The 24,843-nt window shown below is 40.6% G+C and overlaps 1 protein-coding gene across 2 annotated transcripts in view; it reads right to left on the reverse strand.

Annotated features, from left to right (window-relative positions):
* Positions 1–24,843, reverse strand: part of CHD6 (chromodomain helicase DNA binding protein 6) — a 176,886-nt gene that overhangs the window by 83,955 nt on the left and 68,088 nt on the right. For both annotated transcript variants that reach the window (XM_080686871.1, XM_080686872.1), the window contains exons 6-16: positions 19,069–19,131; positions 17,988–18,046; positions 16,966–17,083; positions 12,476–12,562; positions 12,135–12,269; positions 11,440–11,561; positions 7,587–7,830; positions 6,224–6,400; positions 5,512–5,655; positions 1,803–2,058; positions 828–1,038 (exon numbers count right to left, since the gene is read on the reverse strand). In XM_080686871.1, the coding sequence (XP_080542997.1) occupies positions 828–1,038; positions 1,803–2,058; positions 5,512–5,655; positions 6,224–6,400; positions 7,587–7,830; positions 11,440–11,561; positions 12,135–12,269; positions 12,476–12,562; positions 16,966–17,083; positions 17,988–18,046; positions 19,069–19,131 (1,616 nt within the window). The remainder of the gene's footprint in view (positions 1–827; positions 1,039–1,802; positions 2,059–5,511; positions 5,656–6,223; positions 6,401–7,586; positions 7,831–11,439; positions 11,562–12,134; positions 12,270–12,475; positions 12,563–16,965; positions 17,084–17,987; positions 18,047–19,068; positions 19,132–24,843) is intronic.

Genomic DNA, 24,843 nt, shown 5'->3' on the forward strand with positions numbered 1-24,843 from the left:
TTTGAAGAAGTGGCGTTAGAAGAAGTTTAAGTTTAAAAAATTTGGCTCTCAAAAGAAATTTCAATCGTTGTCCTGTTGATATTTGGCTCCGTTGACTAATGAGTTTGCCGACCACTGGCCTAGACTAATAGTTTCTATGATCTTGAAAAATCTTTTATCATTAAGAGTTGTTAAAAATCCATTTATCATCTTCAGATCATTGATGTATCCCAATGTAACAAATGCAGTACCCACAAAGAATCCAAATAACACCATTGACTTTCCACCTTCATGAGTAATGGACCTAGGATCAAGAAATTATAGGAGTGTGAACAAGAAAATAAACTGGGATGCCATGGCTAGTGTATCATAAAACCTAGAGAGTTTGCTGAAAAAGGACATGAAATATCCCCAAATTATTTTCCTGTGAGTTGTCAGATTATGCTCTTTTAGTAATCTGACACATAGTGATGCTTTCTAGGATGTATTTCTCTCATCATCATTAAGCAAAACAATAAAAGTAAACATTATTTTTTTTCACCTTCTCTAATGTTGATTAAATTGTTTCATCCAACTACAAAGAATATAAACAAACATGTAGGATATCGTTTTTAAGCGAAGCAAGGGCTCTACATTATAGGCTATGAAATTCACTCTAGAGAGTTAAACTTGGATACACTTGGTCATAAGATTTAACTCTGTGTTTTAGAGAATCTTTAAGAAGAGATTCCTTTCCTCCCTTTTGAATGCTTTGTTGTTGTTAAAGCACAGTTTTTGAATGAATCAAAAGTTATCAAAAAGAAGGCAGTGCCTGCAGCATTGACACACAGCTTTGACATCAGTCTCACCTTCTCTGGATGAGATAATCTTCCAGGATATCGAGACAGCGCACCATCTGGGAGAAGATAAGTACTTTGTGGCCACCTGCAATCAGCTTAGGGAGTAGTTTATCAATCAGCACCAGCTTCCCTGCCGCCTGAATCATGGCCTGCAGCTGAAAGTCAGGGGCATCAGAACTGTGGGTTTTCCGGAAATCTTCCAGAATTTTCTCCTCTGCCCCTGAAAACAAAACAAAACAAAATATTCCTTGAAAAAAACATTAAAGGTAAAAGCTGCTCTCTGCTTTACAGATCCTAAGAGAAATTAAGTGAATTCTTGGGTCCGGGACCAAGTCCAGTGAGGCAATGCAGTATGTGCAACCCTAGTCTGTGCCCCAGCAGAGGGCTCTGCAGTGGCAGCAGGTACAGAGAACTCAGGTGCTTTGCTCTCCTGGGAAGTCTCACCAGGTAGAGAAGAATTTGAGATACCAAAATGACTTATGCTATTAAAGAAACCTTCACAGAAAGTTGACAAAAAGATGTATCTTTAAATGTCATAAAAATTTAACTATAAGCAAATCCATGCCAGATATTGATGTAAAATTTTATCAAAAAGTTTTATTGCAAAAAAAAAAGGCTCCAACATATACTCTTATTGTATAGGCAACTTCATTTATCTACAGAGTTTTCACTCATTGCATCATGACCATTTACCCAACAAAGTAACACATGTTCTGTCCCCACAAGGACATAATGGACAACAGACTGATGAGTAACATCCCCATCTTCAGATAGTCAGTTTCAAAATGTGGCTCTTTGTACTCATTAAACTGCTTAGGTAGATCCATCAACCTCTTTGAACCTCAGTTTAATACTCTGTAAAAAGGTGAGAATACATACATCCTAGCATCTAATGGGAACTCAATAACTACAATTGTTGGTTATCATGAGCCTGTGGCAGAGACCCACAACAGGCCTGAGTATCCCCCTGCATAGCCCGCTCACCATTGATCAGGTAGGGATGGTTGCAGCACTTTCTCAGCTCCATCATGGTGTTGATGAGGTTGGGCATGTTGTGCTGATTTGCCCCTTTAGTCAGGAAGGAAAAGTTCTTTTCCAGGATGGCCCGGTAGTACTTTTTCTGGATATTGGTCAGCTCTACTTCAATGATCGTCTCTTGTTTGGGAGCAAGGTTCTTTTCCACATCATCTTTCAGCCGCCGAAGCATCATTGGTTTTAGGATAGACTGCAGTTTCTTCACCTGTCCAGGTAAATCCTGATTTAATGATTACGGAGGTATTCCACCCTTCACTACAAACTCTTGAGCACAGTACTGTGGTAGCAGACTAACTGAAAGTTCATAACTGATCCCTGAACATGAGGCTGAAAGGAAAAAAGGGGTCTGGTTTTCATTCACTAGTATTTACTGAGAAACTATGTGACAACCTTACAAGATATAAAGAAAGAAAAATACAAAAGACAGTACCTATTCTCCAGCCTGGAGAAAACAAACCTCTCCCCCTCTAACATGCATGTGTGTGCAGCAATTAACTGAAAAATATTTAAGCCACATTAAGAGGTATAAGTGACATATTATAAAGGGAAGACTTAGATGCTGAAAGAACAAAGTAAGAAGTAGAGGCAATATGGGATGGGTAAAATGGATGAAGGTGTCAAAAAGTACAAATTTCCAGCTACAAAATAAATGAGTCTTGAGGATGAACAGCAAGGTGACCATAGTTAATAAGACTGTATTGCGTATTTGAAAGTTGCTGAGAGTAGATCTTAAAAGTTCTCATCAGTAGGAAAAATATTTGTCACCATGCACTGTGATGGATGTTAACTAGATTGACTGTGGTGATCATTTCATAATATATATATTCACTGAATCATTATGATGTGCATTTAAAACTAGTATGGTCAATTATATCTCACGTAAGAAGTAGAGGCAATCTGGAAACAGATTCTTCATATATGTTACAAATAACTTCAGCAAACGTGTTTGGGGGTAGCAGAATATAGAAAGCTGGCGCTGTAAGGTGACTTCTACCATTCCATCATGAAAGCTATCACATCAGGGGTGCTTTCAGCCTGATTGTGTTCTTTGCTATGATTTTTCTGACCAGAGACCTGCTCCCTTTCCCAAGAAGACAATTCAAAGTCAAGGCACCTAAGTTAACCCTGAGCTAAAACATGATACCAATAAGAGTAATCATGGTGGGAAAATAAAATACGGGAAAATGGAAGTGCAAAAGATCAAGTTTTAAGTCATAAAGGCCTATTCAAAGATTTTAAAGGAGTAGATTCTGCATAAATAAGTTGTGCACATGCCGATGCTTCCTGAAGAGAGTGATTCAGAAGAGCTACTTACTGGAGCAGGTTTTAAACAATGATGGAAATGCTTTACTTTGGAAGCAGATGCTTTCTAGAACTTTTATTTACTGTGACTTAAAACATACACATTTGATGTCATTTTTGTGGTTTTCTCCTAACTAACCCCAATTTTAAACCTACCTCATTTGAGACTTTCATTTTACCTACCATGGTATTTAGGAATCTAATCCCCCAAGTGGATAAGGAATCTATATATATAAAAGGCTAAGAGACTGGCCAGTAGCTATGATGCACACTGACCACCAGGGGGCAGATGATCAATGCAGGAGCTGTGGAGCGACAGCAACTCTGCAGAGTGCCACCTCGTACAACAGGACCCCTCAGGGGATGTTGGACTGCTGGTTTCGGCCCAATCCCCTCAGACCTGGCCGAGGGATCCCTCCTGCCAGAGGGACCCCACTCACACTGCAGACACCCTTCAAGCTCTGGCGCCACCCCAGGTGCCACCTTCTAATTAATTTCCTTTCAATGTGCATGAATCCGTGCACCAGGCCTCTAGTTACTACATAAGAACCCAGAGAGAAAAGAAATAGGCACAAATGCCCATCTGCCACATGCTGGGTTCCGCTTTGCCCTTCACTTGTTTCATACCTTGGATCATCTAGATCAGCGGTCACCAACCTTTTGACCTCACCGACCACCGGTTGGTGACTGCTGATTTAGAGTATACTATGTGCCAGATACTGCGTTGGTCAATACAACACACACAACTTTAGAGAAGATGTGGGCCTTTTCTTCAAGAAGGTCATTGTCTAGGAAGAAGAAAAAATGCATACTACAAAATAAGTGCAATGGAAGAAAAGAATGCATTTCTAATGGTCCAAAAATGGAGAGGGGGCTGGAGCTGGCTTTTGAAGGATCAATAGATACTGCACATGTAGCAGAAGTGGAATTCAGTTTGATTATTCATTGCTCTCAAAGTCTGCCTTGCCACAGAAGTAGAAGCAAACAGATTGGAACCACAGAGTGTACCCTTGACATCTGTTAGTGAAAGTCCCTAGGTTTCTCAGTCCCCGTATTCTCCTCCCTAACCCACTGTCACACCATTGCTAGATTAATTTAGCAGAACTAATTATGTCACTCCTGCAATCAAAGCTTTGCATTGCTCCTCTAATACCCACCAAATTCTTCAACCTGTCTTTCCAGATCTTCCCAAAATATAGCTCTAAACCTCTGTCCTCATCCTATATAATAAAAGGCTAATATGCAAATCGACTGAACAGTGAAATGACCTGTCGCTACGGCATGCACTGAGCACCAGGGGGCATACACTCAATGCAGGAGTTGCCCCCTGGTGGTCAGTGCGCTCCCAAAGGGGAGCACCACTCATCCAGAAGCCAGGCTCACAGCTGGTGAGCAGAGTGGCAGGAGCCTCTCCCGCCTCTGCAGCAGCACTAAGGATGTCCGACTGACAGTGTAGGCCCGCTCCCCACAGCTCCTGGACTGTCAAAGGGCCCAGGCCAGGCTGAGGGACCCCCCCCCCACACCCACTATTTATTCAGGAGTAAGGAGTATTCCTTACTCATGAATAAATAGAATTTATTCAGGAGTAAGGAATCATTCACATAAGCTGGAAACAGGATGGATGATTATGGAGTACTAGAGGCCCTGTGCATCCACTCTTCCAAGTCCACTTTCAAACTGTAATCTCTCTGTGAAATCTTTCCTGATTTCCAAACAGATGTGACCTTTTTCTCCTAATAAAGCCCCCAATTCTATTCTTGTTTCTCCTGAGGCATTTAAACTTGGCTCTTTTCTGTAATCTTTAGTAGATAATTCTACCCTAGTAGAATTATTAATGTCAGTCGTTTTGAATCAGCTTTGAGTCCAATAAGCCAGACTCAGGACTAGATCTTTCAAAATTGAGGAAATGTAGTTGATATGGACAAAGATGGACTTACCAACTACTCTAATATATAATTGCCTTCTTTTCCTCACTGCTCTTGAGTATTTTGTTAAACTAAAAAATGAGCCTGAGAATATGTTGCCGATTATGTAGGAGAAAGGAGGAAGGATGAGGGGAGCAAAAGAAAGCACCATGATCCTGAAATCACAGCTATGAGCAAAATCACTGAACTTACATGGGAGATTAGTGAAGGCTAGAGGCCTGATATGTCAACATAAAATATTTTAGATGCTGATTCATTTATTCTTTGCAGTAATAAGAACTGCTAATAATCAGCTTATCCTCAACATAAACAAAAAATACATTAAATAAAGGACGTCAGAACTTGCTAACCCCTGTCCCCACAGTGGTTTCTCTCCTTGATGGTAAAGTAATCATCACATTGTCTCCTCGATCCTTCAGGCCCCTATTTACCTGTTCCTCTGTTTTCAGATCTCCAAACTCATCCAAGAAAGCAGTCTCTGAAGGAAACTGTGATGGCTCCAAAAAGTTGAGCAAACTGAAGAGCTCCTCCACAGAGTTCTGCAAGGGTGTCCCAGTGAGCAGCACTTTGTGTTCCTGCACAAATTAACACATGATGAGTGTTTGAGCTCCCCAAACAGTAGGCCAGGGCATTCTGTGATCAACTTGGGGCAATTCTATTGTGCATTAATGAAAAGACAGGGTGCCAACATTTCATGGGAGTACAGTTAATGGACAGATCAACCTTCCTTCCACATTAATAATTCCAGCAGCAATTTCATGTTAATTAAAGCAACCATTCATTCATTCAATATTACTGAGTGCCTTCCCCCACATACTGGGCACTGTGCCAAGACAATAATGTTAAAAAGCCATAATCTTTGGTATCAGGTCATTCAGGGACCCAGAAACAAACCAGAATACCTTACATTTCCAGGTCACAAATTTAATGGGATTTAAGATTCCCTTGTGTCCCTCTGGAATCAATCTGTGGCAAAGGTCAAATTGGTAACCCAGTTCATAACAAAAAACAAACACATTAATATAGAGGGCAAACAGAAAATCTAGAGTAAAGAAACTACTCAGAAGTAAGTTACATGAATAATGCTTCCTCCATAGTGAAGAGAAGCCCCCTGTGTTTATGTGAAGAGCTTGCAACTCTCACCAGGGCCATGAGCTTTAGACCCTCCAGAAGTTTGCAGTTCCTGTTCTTCAACCTGTGGGCTTCATCGATGATCACACAGCTCCAGTGAATCTTCTTCAGCTCTGGGCAGTCTGCCAGGATCATCTCAAATGTTGTGATGACAACGTGGAACTTGAAGACTCCTGAAAGGGGGTTTCCCTGAGGATAATACAACAGCAGGCAAAATTTTATGCAATGGCTATAGAATCCAGCTAATGGGCACCAGCTGGCCAAGAGGAGCCAGCACTAGAAATGCTAGGGCCTAGGTGAGAAGCCAGTAAGCCCTGCTCTTCCTCATTTGAGAAAAGGGAGAACACAAGAATGCACCAGCTTTTCAGACAAGAGACAGACCTCATTACATGGGGGAAACAGAAGAGAGCATGTGCCCTCACAAAGGTGAGACAGATGAGCAGTATGGAAGGCACAGCAAGGAGGCTTTCTATTTATTAACTGCCAGTGGAAGGAAAGCAGATGGGTATTGATTCACACATTCTAGTCACGAGTCTGTCTAAACCATGCATAGCTTGAAAGCCCAAGCAAACTTTCTTTGCTACTTTTCAGATACAATTAATTTCAACTTGTCACTTGGGTTCTAGCACAAAGTTACAGTAAAGATCTTGATTCCCCTGGGACAGGTGCTACCAGGAGGGCACACCTTTGACTTTTAGCCTGTCTCAGTGCTGCCATCACATTTAAAGAACAGAGCTGCATCATGTCAGAGCACACCGTAATTCCTTCCAAGTGTCTCCTGCAGTTACAAAGCTCCCGGCTGGCTTTTCTCTGATTAGATTCTTTTAATTTTCACCTTAATTATAAAATCCAGTGCCCAGGACAAGTATACTTGGCAAAGTCCTTATAATACTTAACAAAAGCTTTTTAAAAATCCTATTGTGCTTTTAACGATTTGAATCTTGTTTTCTCTTTATCCTTCCCTGTCAAATCTGTTAACCTCTTCTCCGAACTCCCAGGCTAGGAAACCATTCTCTATACAACAATTCTGCTGCTCACTTTCTTCACTGAGCATATAGTAATTCAGATAAAATTTTGTGTGTAAAAGTAACTTCATAATCCAACCCAGAAGCCAAGCTTTCAGAGTCCTAAAAAGGGCCGCTGGTATATCTCAGGGAGTGTAAAGCATGCCCTATAATTCTGTGTTTTATCATAAATTAAACTACCAGGGAGGAGCAAGAAGTCTGCCTCAATAAGCATATGACTGACTCTACATAATCAGTAAATAGTAGCCCAAGGCACAAGACACTAAACTCCAGAAGATAAGTGATGGAAATGCTGCTCTCAACTATGACATCGAGGGTCATTGAGTCTTTGTGATCGGCATAAGGCTCACCTGTGCATCTCTGTACACCATCTCATACTGCTGGATCATCTGCCTACTGATCTGGCTGCCGTGGTACACAATGGCATTCATCTCTGTCCATGTCCGAAACTCCCGCTCCCAGTTAGTGATAGTGGAGAGTGGGGCGATGATGAGGAAAGGGCCATGGACTCCCCTGAGGAATATTTCTGAAAGGAATGTAATGGACTGGATGGTCTTCCCTAGGCCCATCTCATCAGCCAAAATACAGTTTTTCCTGCAAAGAGTAAGAAATACAGGCAATTCACAATCAATACAGGACAGAGGTAGAGGTTGGTTATAACTAAAAAGATACTTCAGATGCATACCTTAACCTGTAAGTGAATGTCAGTGAAGTTCTTATCAGCATTTGCCAGAGATGCAACTAAGGCAAGTTTTTATTATTCTTAGTCATATCTTGCCTGCTTCCAAAAAGGAACTATGGCAGATTGTGAGAAAAATACATGAAATGGATCCATTTAAATATAAACTAAAAACACTAAAAATTAAAATAATAGAGAACAAAAATATGCCTCAAACCAAAGCCAGTTTCTGTACCCAACAAACTTCATGGAAGCAAAGGCAAAAATAAAATGATAAGTTATATGATTCTCATTGTCTTTCACTTGTGTTATTAAAGGACAAACTTAACCAACATAATAAATTTCTAATCAGAGAAAAGATGCTGGTCTCGTCTGGTGATTCAGGATCACAGATTGCACATAGCCGAGACACTTGAAGCAAGGGTGTGGCCCCATCCAGTCTCACCCCTCATTGCATAGAGGGCAACCTCAGACCTAGAAAGCAACGCTCTGAGCTGAGAATAAGGGCAGAAGACTATGCCAGAACACACGCCTCCAGAGTCCCATCTTGGTGTGTTTTCCGTTACAACATGCTGTCTTTAAAATCAATACTGGGGAGAAACCAAGATGGCGGCATAGGTAAGCACCTAAACTGCTGCCTCGCACAACAATTTCAAAACTACAACTAAAAGACAGAACGGACACCATCCAGAACCACAGGAAAGCTGGCTGAGTGAAAATTCTACAACTAGAAGGAAAGAGAAAAGCTCACAGAGAATTGGAGGTACAGCAAAGGGTCTTTGTGCACGCAGAGAGGCAGGTCGGCTGAGAGCCTGGCTGACTTTCTCTGGCAGAAGGGGGAAGGAAGCCCCCAACCACAATGAACCCCAGTTCCAGGCAAGCCCCTGGGGACCCACACTCTTACGGGGGGAGTCTGGACTCTCAGGCGGAGACTCGGGAGCCGGGGAAGGCAGCGGTCTGAAGGCGCGCGTGTGCCAGTGCGCACAAAGGCTGCAGAGGTTGCCACAGGCTTTCCCTAGTGGAAGGGAGTCGGAGGCTCCTGACTGCACTGAGTCCCAGTTCTGACTGCACTGAACCCCAGTTCCAGGCGAGCCCCTGGGGACCCACGCTCTTGTGGGGGGAATCTGGACTCTCGGGCGGAGACTCGGGAGCCGGGGAAGGTGGAGGTCTGAAGGCACGCGCGTGCCAGTGCGCACAAAGGCTGCGGAGGTTGCCACAGGCTTTCCCTAGTGGAAGGGAGTCGGAGGCTCCTGACTGCACTGAGCCCCAGTTCTGACTGCACTGAACCCCAGTTCCAGGCGAGCCCCTGGGGACCCACGCTCTTGTGGGGGGAGTCTGGACTCTCGGGCGGAGACTCGGGAGCCGGGGAAGGCAGAGGTCTGAAGGTGCGCGCGTGCGCGCAAGGGCAAGGCTGACTGGAAGCCAAGACTGTCTGCTCCGCCCTGAGACTCCACCCCATCCAAGCTGAGCACAGAGGCTATTGCAATTTGGCAAGTCTAATCCTATAAGGCTGTCTCCAGCACCGAACTTCTCCCAGCATAGACACAGCTGATCCTTACAGCCAACTGGCCTGGAGGTCAATTCCTCCCAGTGATACCAACAACAATCAAGACTTAACTACAACAAGGCTGTACACACAGTCCACAAAGGGGTGCACCAAGAGTGTCCACCTCAGGTTAACGGGGGAGGCCGACCCACTGGGCCATATAGGAAACCTAGCACACAAATCTACCCTACCAACTCAGGGAAGCAGTGAAAATGCGGCGTCAAAGAAACAGATCACAAAGGAAAGAAATGGAGGAAAACAAACGACTGGATATAGAATTCAAAACCATGGTTATAAGGCTTTTCAAGAATATCCTAGAAAAGGCCGATAAATATAACGAGACCCTCGAAGATATGAAAAAGGACCAACTAGAAATTAAACATACACTGACTGAAATAAGAAATATTATACAGAGACCCAAAAACAGACTAGAGGAACACAAGAATCAAGTCAAAGAATTGAAATACAAAGAAGCAAAAAACACTCAACCAAAAAAGCAAAAAGCAAAAAAAAAAAATCCAAAAAATTGAAGATAATGTAAGAAGACTCTGGGACAACTTCAAGCGTACTAACATCAGAATTATGGGGGTGCCAGAAGAAGAGAGAGAGCAAGATACTGAAAACCTATTTGAAGAAATAATGAACGAAAACTTCCCCCACCTGGTGAAAGAAATAGACTTACAAGTCCAGGAAGCACAGAGAACCCCAAACAAAAGGAATCCAAAGAGGACCACACCAAGACACATCATAAATAAAATGCCAAGAGCAAAAGACAAAGAGAGAATATTAAAAGCAGCAAGAGAAAAACAGTTAATTACCTACAAGGGAGCACCCATACGACTGTCAGCTGATTTCTCAACAGAAACTATGCAGGCCAGACGGGAGTGGCAAGAAATTTTCAATGTGATGAAGAGCAAGAACCTACAACCAAGATTACTCTACCCAGCAAAGCTATCATTCAGAATTGAAGGGCAGATAAAGAGCTTCACAGATAAGAAAAAGCTGAAGGAGTTCATCACCACCAAACCAGTATTATATGAAATGCTGAAAGGTATTCTTAAAGAAGAGGAAGAAGAAAAAAGTAAAGATAAAAATTATGAACAACAAATACATATCTATCAACAAGTGAACCTAAAAATCAAGTGAATTAAAAACCTGAGGAACAGAATAATCTGGTGAATATAATAGAATCAGGGGCATAGAAAGGGAGTGGACTGATAATTCTCGTGGGTAAAGGGGTATGGGGGGTTCAGGAAGAGACTGGACAAAAATCATACACCTATGGATGAGGACAGTGAGGGGGAGGTAAGGGCAGAAGGTGGGGTGGGAACCAGGTGGAGGGGAGCTATGGGGGGAAAAGGAGAAACAATTGTAATAATCTGAATAAAGATTTATTAAAAAAAATAAAAATAAAAATGATAAAATCAATACTGGGGGGTACATTCTAGAATGTTAGGAAAATCTCAACCCATCTTTCTCAAATTTCATCTGCTTCATCTATTCTGATAGGAACTAAAGTACAAAGAGTCCAACCTGAGCATTCTAGTACAAGTCCAGATCATCTGTGGCTCACAAATAAGTAGCAGAGTTGGGACAAGAATCCAGATCTAGTCCCCTTTAAAGCTAATTTTTGCTAAAGATATAGAGATAGAAAACACGTTTAAAGGATCCTTTGAGCATAACCAAGATAGAGCCTTACCTTTTGGCTAGATCGGCAAAGGTGAAAAAAAAAAAAAAAAAGCACAAAGTCGATGATGTGTAAAGACCATTCCTTTGGTTGGGAGAAATACCTGACATAAAAATATGATGTCCTAATATGAGGGACATGCAAGGACTGCCAGCCTGAATCAATGGCTGTGTTGTCCTCTCAGCTCTCTGCTGCTCTACTCTAAGTGGGCCAAGGCAGCAAGCCACATCCAAGTACAAACACTTGGTTAAAAAATCACCCATGAAGACAGATATGGTTCTGGATCCTCACCTATTATACCAGTTAAATAGAAGCCAGTTCATTCCCTCCAGCTGGTACTCCCGGAGCTGGTTACTGTTCTTATATTCACGAGACTTTTCGAGTTTCTGCCAGGAGTCTGAAGCAGGCCGCTCCTAGTGGGGAAAAGCAGAGAGCACACTACGTAGAGAATGATGTTTTAGAAGCATAAAACAAATAGGGGCCCAGAATAATAATGGGAAAAGTGGTAAATCTCAAAACACTGCCCTAAATCTGGCTTCAAACTACAGTGACTGTTTTCTGACTAATGTATAAGCCCTACATTTTCTAGGTTTCACTGGATTAAACTAAGAATATCTCTCTAAAATTTGCAAGTAATTAATAAACAAGAGAAACAGATCCACCAATCTTATTAAATGTTATATTGTTTTACTTAGACTCTTAGATATCAATCCTACTTACATTTTAATTTCCCTGAAAGCCAATATTAGTCAGGTTTTTTGGTTTCTATAGACAGACTTTCTTTTATTTCTTTGTGCCTGTGGTATGAGCTCAGGAAAGTACAGTGGGTCAAATATTTTGATTAGTTTCTAGAGTCAGAACTTCAGGCAAAAAGCCTGTATAATCAAAATTACAAATTCCTTAAATTCTCCATAAACACACTAGCAATCTTATTACTTTATCTTTCCATATGAAACACCAAATTCTACATATAACTGATAGATTACCATATGCTTAATTTCAGGGAGAACTTGAAGAGATTCAAATTCTTTAACTTTAGCAGGATCCACGTCTTCCTCTAGCTCCCACGTGCTTTCTTCATAGGGCAGTGAGCACCACTTCACCAGATAATGTGTCACTTCCTGGTGGGAAAGAGGAGAAAGAGAAAAATGTTCTTTCTACTGGATTAAAGGCATCGGTCATACTCTATCCAACTTATGGAAACCCACCCTATAATATAACACAACACATGAATGCCATTAAAACAAAGACCACATGTTGACAAAACAAGCACAATATAAGGTAAGAAGGGAAGACACTAGGAGAGTCAGCATAGCGAAACATCTACCTCTCCTGTTTCTGCATCCTTGGTGTGGGCCACCTCCAAGATGCGATCAACTTCTACATAGTCTGGGTTGAACAAGTCTTCATCAGGCTAATGCAAACAGAGGAGAAGAGTTTAAGAGTGTCCCCTGCCCTCAAATCCCATTTCATGCTTTACCCTTAAGTGACCCCTACTCTGGACCTATCAGGAAACACATAAAATAGTTCACCTGAGAATAAAAGTCACCTCAGACACTCTTCACTGTCCTAAATCCTGCTCTCCATGACTAAATGGGAAGGAATCAACCACACCTCACAGGCTGCCCACAGCCAGGGGAAGACTTCCCTGTTGATTACTGTAGTGCTGTGCAAAAATCAGCACAAAGAGGTGCCCTTTTATTACAGCTCCCTGTTCCAAAGATCACCTTTGGACACCCTTGTTTCTTTTCCTTCTTAATATAAATAACAGTAATAGCTAATACTGGAAGGAGGCATGAGAGGAGCTTCTGGGGTGCAGATAATGTTCTAATTCCTGACCCAGGAGGTGGTTACACACGTGTTTATTTTGTAAAAATTCACTGACCTCAGGATCTGTTTATCTTTATATACATTATGTTTCAAAAAAAGGGTACTTACAAAACAATAAACAGCACTGAGAAATATTTAATGTGTGTCTGGAATCATATTAAATGCTTTCATTTAAGTCTCAAAACTACTTTATGGAGTAGGTACTACAATTACTTTACAGATGAGAAAGCTGACTCAGAGAGGCTAAGTAACATGACCAAGGAACACAGAGCTGTGAGAACTGGAGGTTTACCCAGGTCTTTGTTACCCAGAAGCCCCAATCCTGGATAGCTGGAATGTTCTTATGGCCCCTTAAGTTGGACGCTATCTAGTTTCAACTTCTAACCAGTGCAAGAATACTTTATATAGCATTCCTGGCAAATCCACCCTCAGATTCAATTATTCCCATGTTCAGGAATATACTACACTCTAAGACCTGACCCACTGCCAAGACAGCTCTACCTCTGCCTGTTCAGCAGTAGCATCATGATCTTTATCATTATGACTATTAAATTACAGCTCCATTTCCATCCTGTAACTGTGACTCATTGGTGAGAACTGCTTCCTCTTCAGCAGTGGTGTCCAAGTTGATTCTACCTCTCTGTGTTGGCTCTTCAACAACCCTTCCCTAGCTGGGTTAAATAGCCCCAGGCGTTCAACTGTCCTTCAGATACTTTAATGTTTCCAGATCCCTTAATGATTCAGAGTTCACACTTGTGGAAGAGTGACTATGGGTCAGGTATTGTGTTAAGCACTTCTACTGTTATAAACATTGTGTCACTTAATCCTCCCAGGTATTCTGTGAGGTTGACACTATTAGGAAGGATGTTATGCAAGTGGCCCAAGGCCACCCAGGTGTGTGCGTGCGTGAAGGGGGAATAGTTTGGCTCCAGAACCCAGGCTCCTAGCAGCATGCAGTCTGCTTTCCTCCTTTCTTCTCAATCATTCAGCTATGGCTGGATCCCTTTACCACCATTACAGTCCTCCTGCAGCTGACCTCAGGTTTTGCAGAACCTCACTGAATCCTGGTACTCAAAAATAAACCTAACATCTATATATATAAAAGGCTAATATGCAAAGTGTCCCCGCAGGAGTTCAACCAGGAGACCGGGAGTTCTATCACTCGCTATGACATGCGCTGACCACCAGGGGACGGCATGGAACAAAGGAAGGCCTCAGCCAGCAGCTGGGGAAGGGAGGTCCCAGCCAGCAGCCGGAAGGGATCCGACCCATGCATGAATTTCGTGCACCAGGCCTCTAGTTTAGGAATAAAAACAGCAAGGCACAGCAGGACTGTTCAATTGGTACAGTGCAGGGTTAATGTTACTTTTTAAATAGCCACACCCTACTCTTGGCTCACAGCAAACTTGTATTAAACTGGCAACATCTTTCCTCCTGAAAACTGCTATCCAGTCATTCTCCACACTCCAAAATGTAAAAATCTTTAAATACAAATGTATGACATTACATTTTACAGCCATTGTATTTCACTCATCCTGGCCTGTCCAGGTAAACCTGAACATTATCTTTGTCATTTATTCTCCCAGCATTATTTCTGGTTTTCAGAAAGGGTTTTAGTTGGGCCTCCATCCCTATGGAGTATGGGAACTCCAGTCTCTCCAACTGGAGTCTCCTTCACAAGACTACCCTCTCCCCTGGCTACATCATAAAGCACCTGGAAATAATAGATACAAAGACACTCTACTCAAAACTAAGTTATTATTTCTTTTATAAGAATAGCATTTATCCAAGTTATTAATAAAAATGTTAAAACCAAAGACAGTATTATAGGCACTAGTCCCCAGGATTACTCCTTAATTTCATGATGTCCTCCAACCCTTTTCTTCCCACAAGAGTATGAACTGCTGTTACCAGTATTTCTGTAAACCCAACACAATTTCCTCTCTCTATATTCCCAACCAAGGAAAACTCACACCCTTGAGAATAAATCAGAAAATAGACACATGGGGCTTTGAAGGCTATATTAAGAAGCTTGGACTTTATTCCAAGAAAATGGGAAATGCTGAAGATTCTGGAGCAGGGTAACCGACAGCTTAGGTCAAACCATTGTCACTCCCTGGGAACAGCCAAATAATTACTGAGCACTGACTCTGTGCCTAGTACCAGGGCTAGAAATACGAGGAAGACCAGGGCCCTATCTGTCTCCAGGGCTCAAAATGGAAGATACAGACATGTTGTAAACAAGTTACTGCACTGCAAATACTTGCTAAAATAGAGGTGTGGAAAAAATGTTCCAAGAACAGAGGGAGAGTATCCAACAGGGCTTCAAGATGGTTTTCTAATTCTAGTAGTCACCTTCCTTTCCCCAATTCTCTACCAGAGGGATGATGCCCTGAAAACAGTTCTCACAGGCATTAGAACAATTATTGGGGGCGGGGGGTGGACCTGGGCCAAACATTAAGGTTAAAGAGGAAGAACCCCATGTTGGGACATGAAGAATGCTTATTGACATTATCCTAAAATAATTTTTTTGTCACAAGAAAAGGGAATACAACATAAATAATTAATTGGTAAATATCTGAGGAATTTACTACAATTTGATGACATCTGAGTGCTCTCTTAAGGTCCAGTACTTATGACTACATTTTAAGAATAATTTTTATTGCTTCTTTTCTTCAAAAGTTATCTAAATAAAATTTAAAAATCACATGTTAAAAAATAAGAAAATAAAAATCACCACAATCCCATCAACCAGAGAAGAGACTTTCCATGTCATTAAGAACTGTCCTCCAATACCATTTTTACTGACTGCACAGTATTCCATCCTGTGGGCTGTATAATTTAACAAAAGTCTATTATCTAACACTTCAATTTCAATTTTTCACCAATATAAACAACTGTTTATCATTGTTAAATCTTTGCACAAAGACTTGATAGTTTCCTTAAAATAAATGACAGTTAGTTGCTGGGATAGACGACATGCAAATTTTGAGACATTTGATGTCGTTTGTGATACTGCTCTTCTAACAGTCATATGGCGTGATGCTCCCACCCAATGATGTACAAGTGTCTCTTCCCTACACCCTCACCAGGAACAGACAGTACTTCTTTTTAAAACCTTCAAATACTTGATAAGAAAAAATTAGAAGATTCCCATTTTAAAATTTACATTCTTTGACTAGTAGTCAAGTTGACTACATTTTTATAGGTTAATTTGTCCATTTTTTTCTATTTTGGGTTTTATATTTTTCTTAATTATAAGAGTATTTCTTATTAAACTATTGGTTATATGTATATGTATGTGTATAATGTGTGTGTATGTATAAAAACATAAATAGGAAGGTTCTCATACTAGATAAAAAATGTATACCAAGTATGTATGTATGTGTATGTGTGTATCATTAGAAAATATGTATGTATATATAATGCAGACACATATTTTCTATTATGTATGTGTATATGTATATAATAAAAATATTTATATATACATACTATTTAAGATTTGTTTATAGTATTTTTTTAATGTACAGATACTATATATTTGTTTAAGATCCAAATCCACCAACCTTTCCTCTTGCTATAGGCCCCATACTTAGAAGTTCCCAAATTTAATATAAATTTATTTATTTTTGAACATTTGGGCTTTGTTTTTATTTACATTCAAATTTTGGGTCTCTTTGGACTTGCCTTTGGAGTTGGGAGATGAAAGAATTGTGTGCATATTCCTCTTGCCCTACCTCTTCACTGGTATTCTGACCAAGATGTTTGTTCTTATGGGTTGTTTGTAAGGTTTGCTCCTCATACCTCGGTGGATCATTTGTTTTCTTTGGCTTAAATCTGGACTAGTTTTGCTATAAATCAGTGCATACTTATCAATTTGACTTAAGCAATAGATCTACACAAAACTTCAATTTAAAGAAACTTATACCCAGTATTTAATTCTGCAAGAAAATCAATGGTCAGAATAATCAGTAAATATTGCTTCACCTCAGTGAAAATGTGCTTCATCTGGGCTTGTTTATTCCTAAATCGCTTGATCTTCTGTGCGATGCGAGGATCCTTTTCGAGCTCTTCCATCGTGGCCCATTTACAGTGTAAGTAGGAACTATCCAATGACACATAACTTGTGAGAAGCATGGAACTAGCAAATCACTGAGCTTTAAAATGTTTCAATAAACAGGATAAACATCTAACACAGAAGCAACTGGAGTGGTCTGTTGTAAAACTGCTGGAGATTTAGCCTACAAGGGCTTTGCCCTTAAAGGCAAAAACATGAGAAACAATGCAGCAATTCCAAGTAATGGAGCACTCTGCAGCTTCTATAGAAAGAAACTGGTTCAGAGCAGAGGACAGATGCAGGCAGGCTATCATTACACATCAGTGAAAGTGGGCGTGTAGCAGAGAACTAAAGAAAAATGCATGGGGGTGGGTTGGGGGAGAGTATAGGCTATAAGGACAGTGGTTTTCCACCCTGGGTGCAAATGAGAATCACACAGGGAGTTTTAAAAAAGCACCAATTCTTAGGACATATTCCCAGGGTCTGAGTCAACAGGTCTTTTTTTTTTTTTTTTAAATATATTTTATTGATATTTTACAGAGAGGAAGGGAGAGGGATAGAGAGCTAGAAACATCGATGAGAGAGAAACATCGATCAGCTGCCTCCTGCACACCCCCTACTGGGGATGTGCCCGCAACCAAAGTACGTGCCCTTGACTGGAATCGAACCCGGGACCCTTCAGTCCGCAGGCCGACGCTCTATCCACTAAGCCAAACCGGTTTCGGCTGAGTCAACATGTCTTGAGTGGACCAAGGGCTTCAGTAGTTTGAAAGCTCTCAGGTGATTCTATGTGCAGCTAAAGTTGAGCACTATCACATAAGGGGAACTTGAGTCAACTAACTGTGGGTCATACCTTAGGGGCCAGTCTTAAAAAATATAGAAGATGATGTGATAGGGAAAGGAAGTTTCATTTATATAATTCAAATACAAATAATACATTAAATAGACGTACAAATTTCTATACTTAACGTAGAACAGCTCCAAGTCAAATGGGGGTTCTCCAGGATGAACCTGTAACCAACAGCAAGCAGTTAATCAGCCCAGATATCTGCAGATCGCCTTTGTATGCCAAAAGAACGTAAATCAACATCTCTGCCTGGTTTTAATACAGATTTCTTGAGGACATATTCATTTTTCCAGGTCTTTTTCCGACAGCTACTGAGCAGGGTTAATAAGGCTGAATACACAGCTAGCTATAAGGTAAAAAAGAAAAAATGATCCTCCCCGTGTCCTTCCAAGGTCCAGGCTGGGACAGCGTTGGTTCAGCTGATAACCGCAAACTGGCCCAGGGCTCTGAGACCCACGAGGAGCAGAGCCTGGTGCAGAAGTAAGAACATGTATTATATCTCTGGAGTCCCCCATGACCGTCACCCCAAAACACCAGTGATGTTCACTCTCAAAGTAAGGAATGTTACTTTCATAAATATTTGAAGTGTTTATGCTCTCACTGGCACTTTCACTCAGGAACTTTCTCTAGAGAATCCATACAATGGCCCTGGGATATCTAAAGGAAAAACTCCAATGTTTTCATCTTGCCATCTCTTCTTCTTGGTTCTCTGATGACTTTCAATTGCCTACAGAAACTAAGGGACAAAGATCTTTTGCTAGGATCACAATGGAGAAAAAAATCAGTTTGGGCCATTCTCAAATATTTAAGAATTTTATGTCCTAAAATAAGTGTTGACTAGCTTAGCTCATACTCCAGCCAGGAATGACCATCCCAGATTCTCTAACCAAACATCTCTTTTTTTTTAAAAAAAATACATTTTTATTGATTTGAGAGAGAGGAAGGGAGAGGGAGAGATAGAAACATCAATGATGAGAATCATTGATTGGCTGCCTCCTATATGCCCCAAACTGGGGATCAAGCCTGAAACCCAGAATATGCCCTGACTGGGAATCGAACCATGACCTCCCGGTTCATAGGTTGATGCTCAACCACTGAGCAACACCAGCTGGGCTAGCCAAATATCTCTTCACAGAGGATATAATCTGTGCTAGTGATATAAAAGCCAAAATAATCAGTCACCAACCTCCTGGACAGTCTTAGATGCCAGGATCTTCTCAATGATGTTTGCATCATCTTCTGGAGGTTCCTGGAAATGGGCGTTAAAAGGAAAGAGAATCACTAGCAGCACAGAATCCAAGAAATAATTCTGTTAAGAAATAATACAACAGGTACTACTAAATCCAAAAGTTCACCTTTGAATACTGAGGCCTCCCTTCTATCAGACCACAGAGTGATCAAAAGATAGAAAACCTTCTAACCTCTGGACACAATCCTATTACCCACCTCCACAAACAAACACATGCTGAGAAGTTATTCTGCTTTTCAGACTCTTAATTTCAGATCTGCCTTTACGCATCACTAAAACGGTCCAAGGACTTTCTTCCTCTGCCAAAACTGCCTACATGTTGCCACATGTAACTTTCAGAAAAGTGTAAAAATTACCGTCTGGGTGCTTTAGAATCAGAAAGTCCCAATTCTTTTTTTTTTTTTAATCCTCACCCAAGGATATTTTCCCATTGATTTTTTAGAGAGAGTGAAAGAGATAGAAACACCAATGTGAGAGAGACACATTAATTGGTTGCCTCCCCTACCAGGGCCAGGAAGCCCTGAACCAAGGTACATGCCCTTGACTGGAATTGAACCCAGGACCCTTCAGTTTGCAGGCCAATGTTCTATCCACTGAGCCAAACTGGCTAAGGCAGAAGGTCCCAATCCTAATACTTAACCAGTCTCTTTGGGCAAGTCAATGAACACCTCATGGTTTCCAAATCTATATATATAAAAGGCTAATATGCAAAGTGTGCCCTCAGGAGTTCAACCGGGAGACTGGGAGTTCGATAGCTCGCTATGATGTGCGCTGACCACCAGGGGGCAGTGCAGAATGAAGGAAGGCCCCAGCCAGCGACTGGCAGCTGGGGAAGGGAGGCCCTGGCCGGCAACTGGAAGGCCCTGATCAGCCCTGATTGCTGGCCAGGCCTAGAGACCCTACCCATGCACGAATTTTGTGCACCGGGCCTATAGTCTATTAATAAAGGAGTTAATAAAAATGAATATCTCACTGGATCACTGGGAGGATAAAATGGCATGTGAAAACATTTTTGGAGAGTAAGCACTATGTAGATGGAAGGTGTAATTACTCCCTCCTAAATTGTACCATCTTTCCCCTCAGTATTGGGAAATGGCTGTTTCATTGATCATCCTTAGACTACAAACCCAACTGACACAAATTAATTTCTTCCTTTACTACCCTAGATACACATCAACATTTCTATGCTACTAATTTCCATGAAATTTCTTTTACAGAGTATGTGATCTTTAAAAATCTGCATTAAAGATGACAAAATTGACCTGGCTGGTACTCAGTGCTTAGCATTATCCTGCAGACCAAAGGGTCTCGGGTTCAATTCCTGGTCAAGGTCATGAACCTCAGTTGCAGGTTCCCCAGTCCAGGGAGGGGCATGTGAGGGAGGCAATCAATTGATATATCTCTCTTGAGTCGTTATTTCTCACCCCTCCAACTCCCCCCCTCCCACTCTCTAGAAATCAATGTAAAAGATACCTTCGGGTGAGGATTAAAAACAACAACAACAACAACAACAAAAAAAAACCCTGAAAAACTTAAAAAAAGGATGCATTGGATCAGAACACTCTTGCATTTAACATTCTCTCTAGGACTTGAAGTAGTTTTATTTCAGTGGTTTCCTATACACTATAAGACTGTCCCACACCTAGTATTTATCATGATATGAGACTTAGAACTGTGTATAAAAAGAATGCTCATCACAACAACCATAACTCTCAAAATAACTACTAGATGTACCAGTTAATAATGTGGATTTTTTTCAATAGATGGAGTACACATATGTTGATATATATGCAATTTGATATGTATGCTATTTTGTTGTGTTGACAGCAAGCTTAAAAACTTCATGTCAAATTTGCTGAAGGTGTTAACATAGATATTTTTACGCTTAAAAATGTCAAATTCTGTGCCAAAAAAAGAGCATTTGTGGGAAATTTTAATTCATTACTTTATTTTGAAGAAAAAGTTATCTTATACTTCGGGAAGCTTATGGTGAACATGCTCCATCTCAAGATACTTGTGAACGCTGGTTTAAACGCTTTAAAAGTGATGATTTCGATATGAAAGACAAAGAACGTCCAGATCAACTGAAAAAGTCTGAAGACCAACAATTACAAGCATTATTGGATGAAGATGCATGTCAAACTCAAAAACAACTTGCAGAAAGATTAAACATTGCTCAGCAAACAATTTCTGATCATTTACAAGCAATGGGAAAGATTTTAAAGGAAGGAAAATGGGTGTCACATCAACTGAACGAAAGACAAATGGAAAACTGAAAAGTCATCAGTAAAATGTTGCTTCAACGGCACGAAAGAAAGTCTTTTTTTGCATTGAATTGTGACTGGTGATGAAAAGTGGATTTATTTTGAGAATCCCAAATGCACAAAATCATGCGTTGATCCAAGTCAACCATCAACACTTACTGCAAGGCCAAATTGCTTCAGAAAGAAGACAATGCTCTGCGTTTGGTGGGATCAGGAAGGTGTGGTGTATTATGAGCTTCTGAAACCATTAATACTGATCGCTTCCAACAACAAATAATCAATTTGAACCACGCTTTGATCGTAAAACGACTAGAAGGGGCCAGAAGACGTGGCAAAGTAATTTTGCTTCATGATAACGCACCATCACACACTTCAAAACTAGTTAAAGACATGTTAAAAGATCTTGCCTGAGAAGTATTAACCCACCCGCCTTATTCACCAGATCTTACTCCTTCAGATTACCACTTGTTCCGATCAATGGCACACGCACTTTCTGAGCAGCACTTCAAAACGTACGAACAAGTGGAAAATTGGGTCTCTGAATGGTTTGCCTCACAACAAGGAAAGTTCTATTGGGACGGTATCCACAAATTACCTGAAAGATGGGGAAATGTAGCTAGCGATAGACATTACTTTGAATAAAACACTTTTGATGTTTCTCTTGAAATTACCATGTTTTCTTTGATTACAAAATCCTCCATTATTAACCAGTACACCTAGTATTTGGGTGCCTGATCAGAACTTACCAAAAGGATGGTATATTCTGCATATCACTGTCTACCCATTCTAGGGTTCGGTTGTCACAAAGCCATACCACTACGGAAAACTTATATTTTCTCAGATCTTAAAATCAAGCTTTTCCCATAAAAGTGATAGTTTACAAAAAATTAGGAGGGCAGATGGTAGGAAAAAAATGTGGAAATCAGCAGGCGCGGACAGATGCTCCCAAAGGTTATAAATATTTATTACGTCCCCCCCTCTTCCCCCCCCCCCCCCCGCCACACACACACATGGCATTGTGCTAGGTTCCATGCAGAAGTTAATCCAAAATAAGTCTTTTCCCACAGCTCAATAAGAAGGCAAGTGAACGGTGCCTACCATACAACATGAAGAAGCTTTTGTTTTTCTGTTTAAGTATTTGTTCTGTTTAATTCTTAAGCACAAGTTAGGAAAGGAGGAGGTAGTTCATTGCTTACTGCTTGTCTTCTCCCATTCAATATAAACCTTTTGAGGGCAGAGATCCTTATTTGTTTTATTCAATGATGTTGCTCGATACCTCAAAAATGCCAGGCAACAGTGGCAGACCAACAAATATTTCTTGAATTGGAAGAGAGTCCCAACAAATATTTGTTGAATTGTTGAAGAGGAAGAGAGAAAGAGACTTGATAGTGTCAGTCTTTAAAATTTTAGCCATTCTAATGGATGTGTAGTATTGTCTTATAATGCTTTAAAACAAAATAAATAAGGAGATAAAGCATTAAACTCACCAGGACTATAGACTGCAGACTGTTATTATACTTAATCTACATGATGTAATTAAAAACTCTCCCCCTTCTCCATATCCTCGGACCTATCCTATACTATCAGCATGGCTAACAGAAAAGGGCCAAAGCTAGGTGTACTGTCTTTTTTTTTTTTTTTTTTTTTTAACATTTGTTATTGATTTTTCAGAGAGAGAGGAAGAGACAAAAATCAATGTGAGAGTGAAACATCAATTGGCTGCCTCCTACACAAACCCTTCTGAGCCAGCAACCAGGAATATGCCCTGACTGGGAATTGAATCCGCAACCTTTCAGTGCACAGGATGTCGCCCAACCAACTGAGCCACACCAGCCAGAGCTAGATGTATTTTCTTGAGCAGTAAAGATCACTACCCCGACCTTGCTTGCAGCCAACAAATAGTGTTCTATGGCAAGCTGGCAGGTGCTAGGTTAAGAGAAACTAGATTAATGAACCAACTTCTTTCCTAACTTCCTACTTCCTTTGTAATTTCCTTCCATATTATTTACTGAGTGTCTCTTAAGTTTATGCACTGGTCTTACAGAAATAAATGAGCTACAGTCTTCATCATCAAGAACGACCAGACATGCTAACATAATGCTTTAAAAGTTACTGGGTATGGCATACATACAGTATGCAGAGGCCTCAAGTGTTCAGTTGATGGATTTTTACATATACACATACACACTTGTGTAAGTACCATCCAGAGCAAGTTATATAACATTTCCAACATTCTGGAAAACCCTTGTGCCCTCATGGGAACTAACTACTATTCAGACTTCTACCACTATTAATTAGTTTTGTTTTTTATTAAACTTTATATAAATTGAATCATTATAGTGCATGGTTTATACTTCGGTATTACTATGTAGTATTTTACTGTATAAATACACCAACATTTATTTATCCATTTTACTGTTGAGGAATATTTGGGTTGCTTCCAATGTTCATGTATGTCTTTCGCTGGACAAGTACACTCATTTATCTTGGATACATACATAGGAGTGGAATTACTAAACTATAAGTTTGGTTATATGTTGGGTTTTAACAGATACAGTGAACATTTTTTCCAAAGTGATCTCAACATTTTTTACAGCCACAAGCAAGGTATGGATGGTTCAGCTGACTTGATATTGTCAGTCTTTAAAATTTTAGTCATTCTAGTGGATATGTAATATTGTCTCTTTAATTCACATTTCCCTTATAACTGAGACTGCTGAAAACCTTTTCATATGCTTATTGGCCATGTGGATATCCTCTTTGTGAAGCTCCTATTCAAGTCACTTGTCTATTTTTAAAACTGTCCTGTTTTGATTTGCAAGAGCTCTTTATGTATTTCTGATTAGCAAAGAAATCTTGTTGGCTCTTCCTTCAAAATATGTTCAGAATCCAATCGTTTCTCACCATTTCCACTGCTTATACCCTGATCTAAACCACCTTTTTTCTCACCCTGATTATTTCCAAGAGCCTCCTCACTAGTCTTGCCCGGCTACTCTGTTCTCAAAACATTCACAAGGGTCCTTTTATTATGACATTTTGCTTAAACTGCTTAAAATATTTCTCTAACTCAGAATAAGCCATGGCTGGTGTGGCTCAGTTGGTTGAGCATCGTCCCATGCACAGAAAGATTGCTGGTTGATTCCCAGTCAGGGCACATACCCGAGTTGTGGGCTTGTTCTGGTAGAGGGCATGCAGGAGGCAGCCGATTGATGTTTTGCTCTCACATTGATGTTTCTCTCTCTCCCTCTCCCTCTCTCTAAAAATCAATAAAAAAGAAAAAAAATAATAACAATAAAGTCAAAGATCTTCCAAAAGTCTACAAAACTCTATAGTATCTGTACCCAGTCTCCCATCTCATCTTGTTACCTTTAAGGTCTCCTTGCCTGTTCCTCATACATACAGGCATGCTTCTACCTCAGGGACTTTGCATAGGCTATTCCCTCTGCCT

This window comes from Plecotus auritus, assembly GCF_963455305.1.
Source record: "Plecotus auritus genome assembly, chromosome: 8".
NCBI lineage: Eukaryota > Metazoa > Chordata > Mammalia > Chiroptera > Vespertilionidae > Plecotus > Plecotus auritus.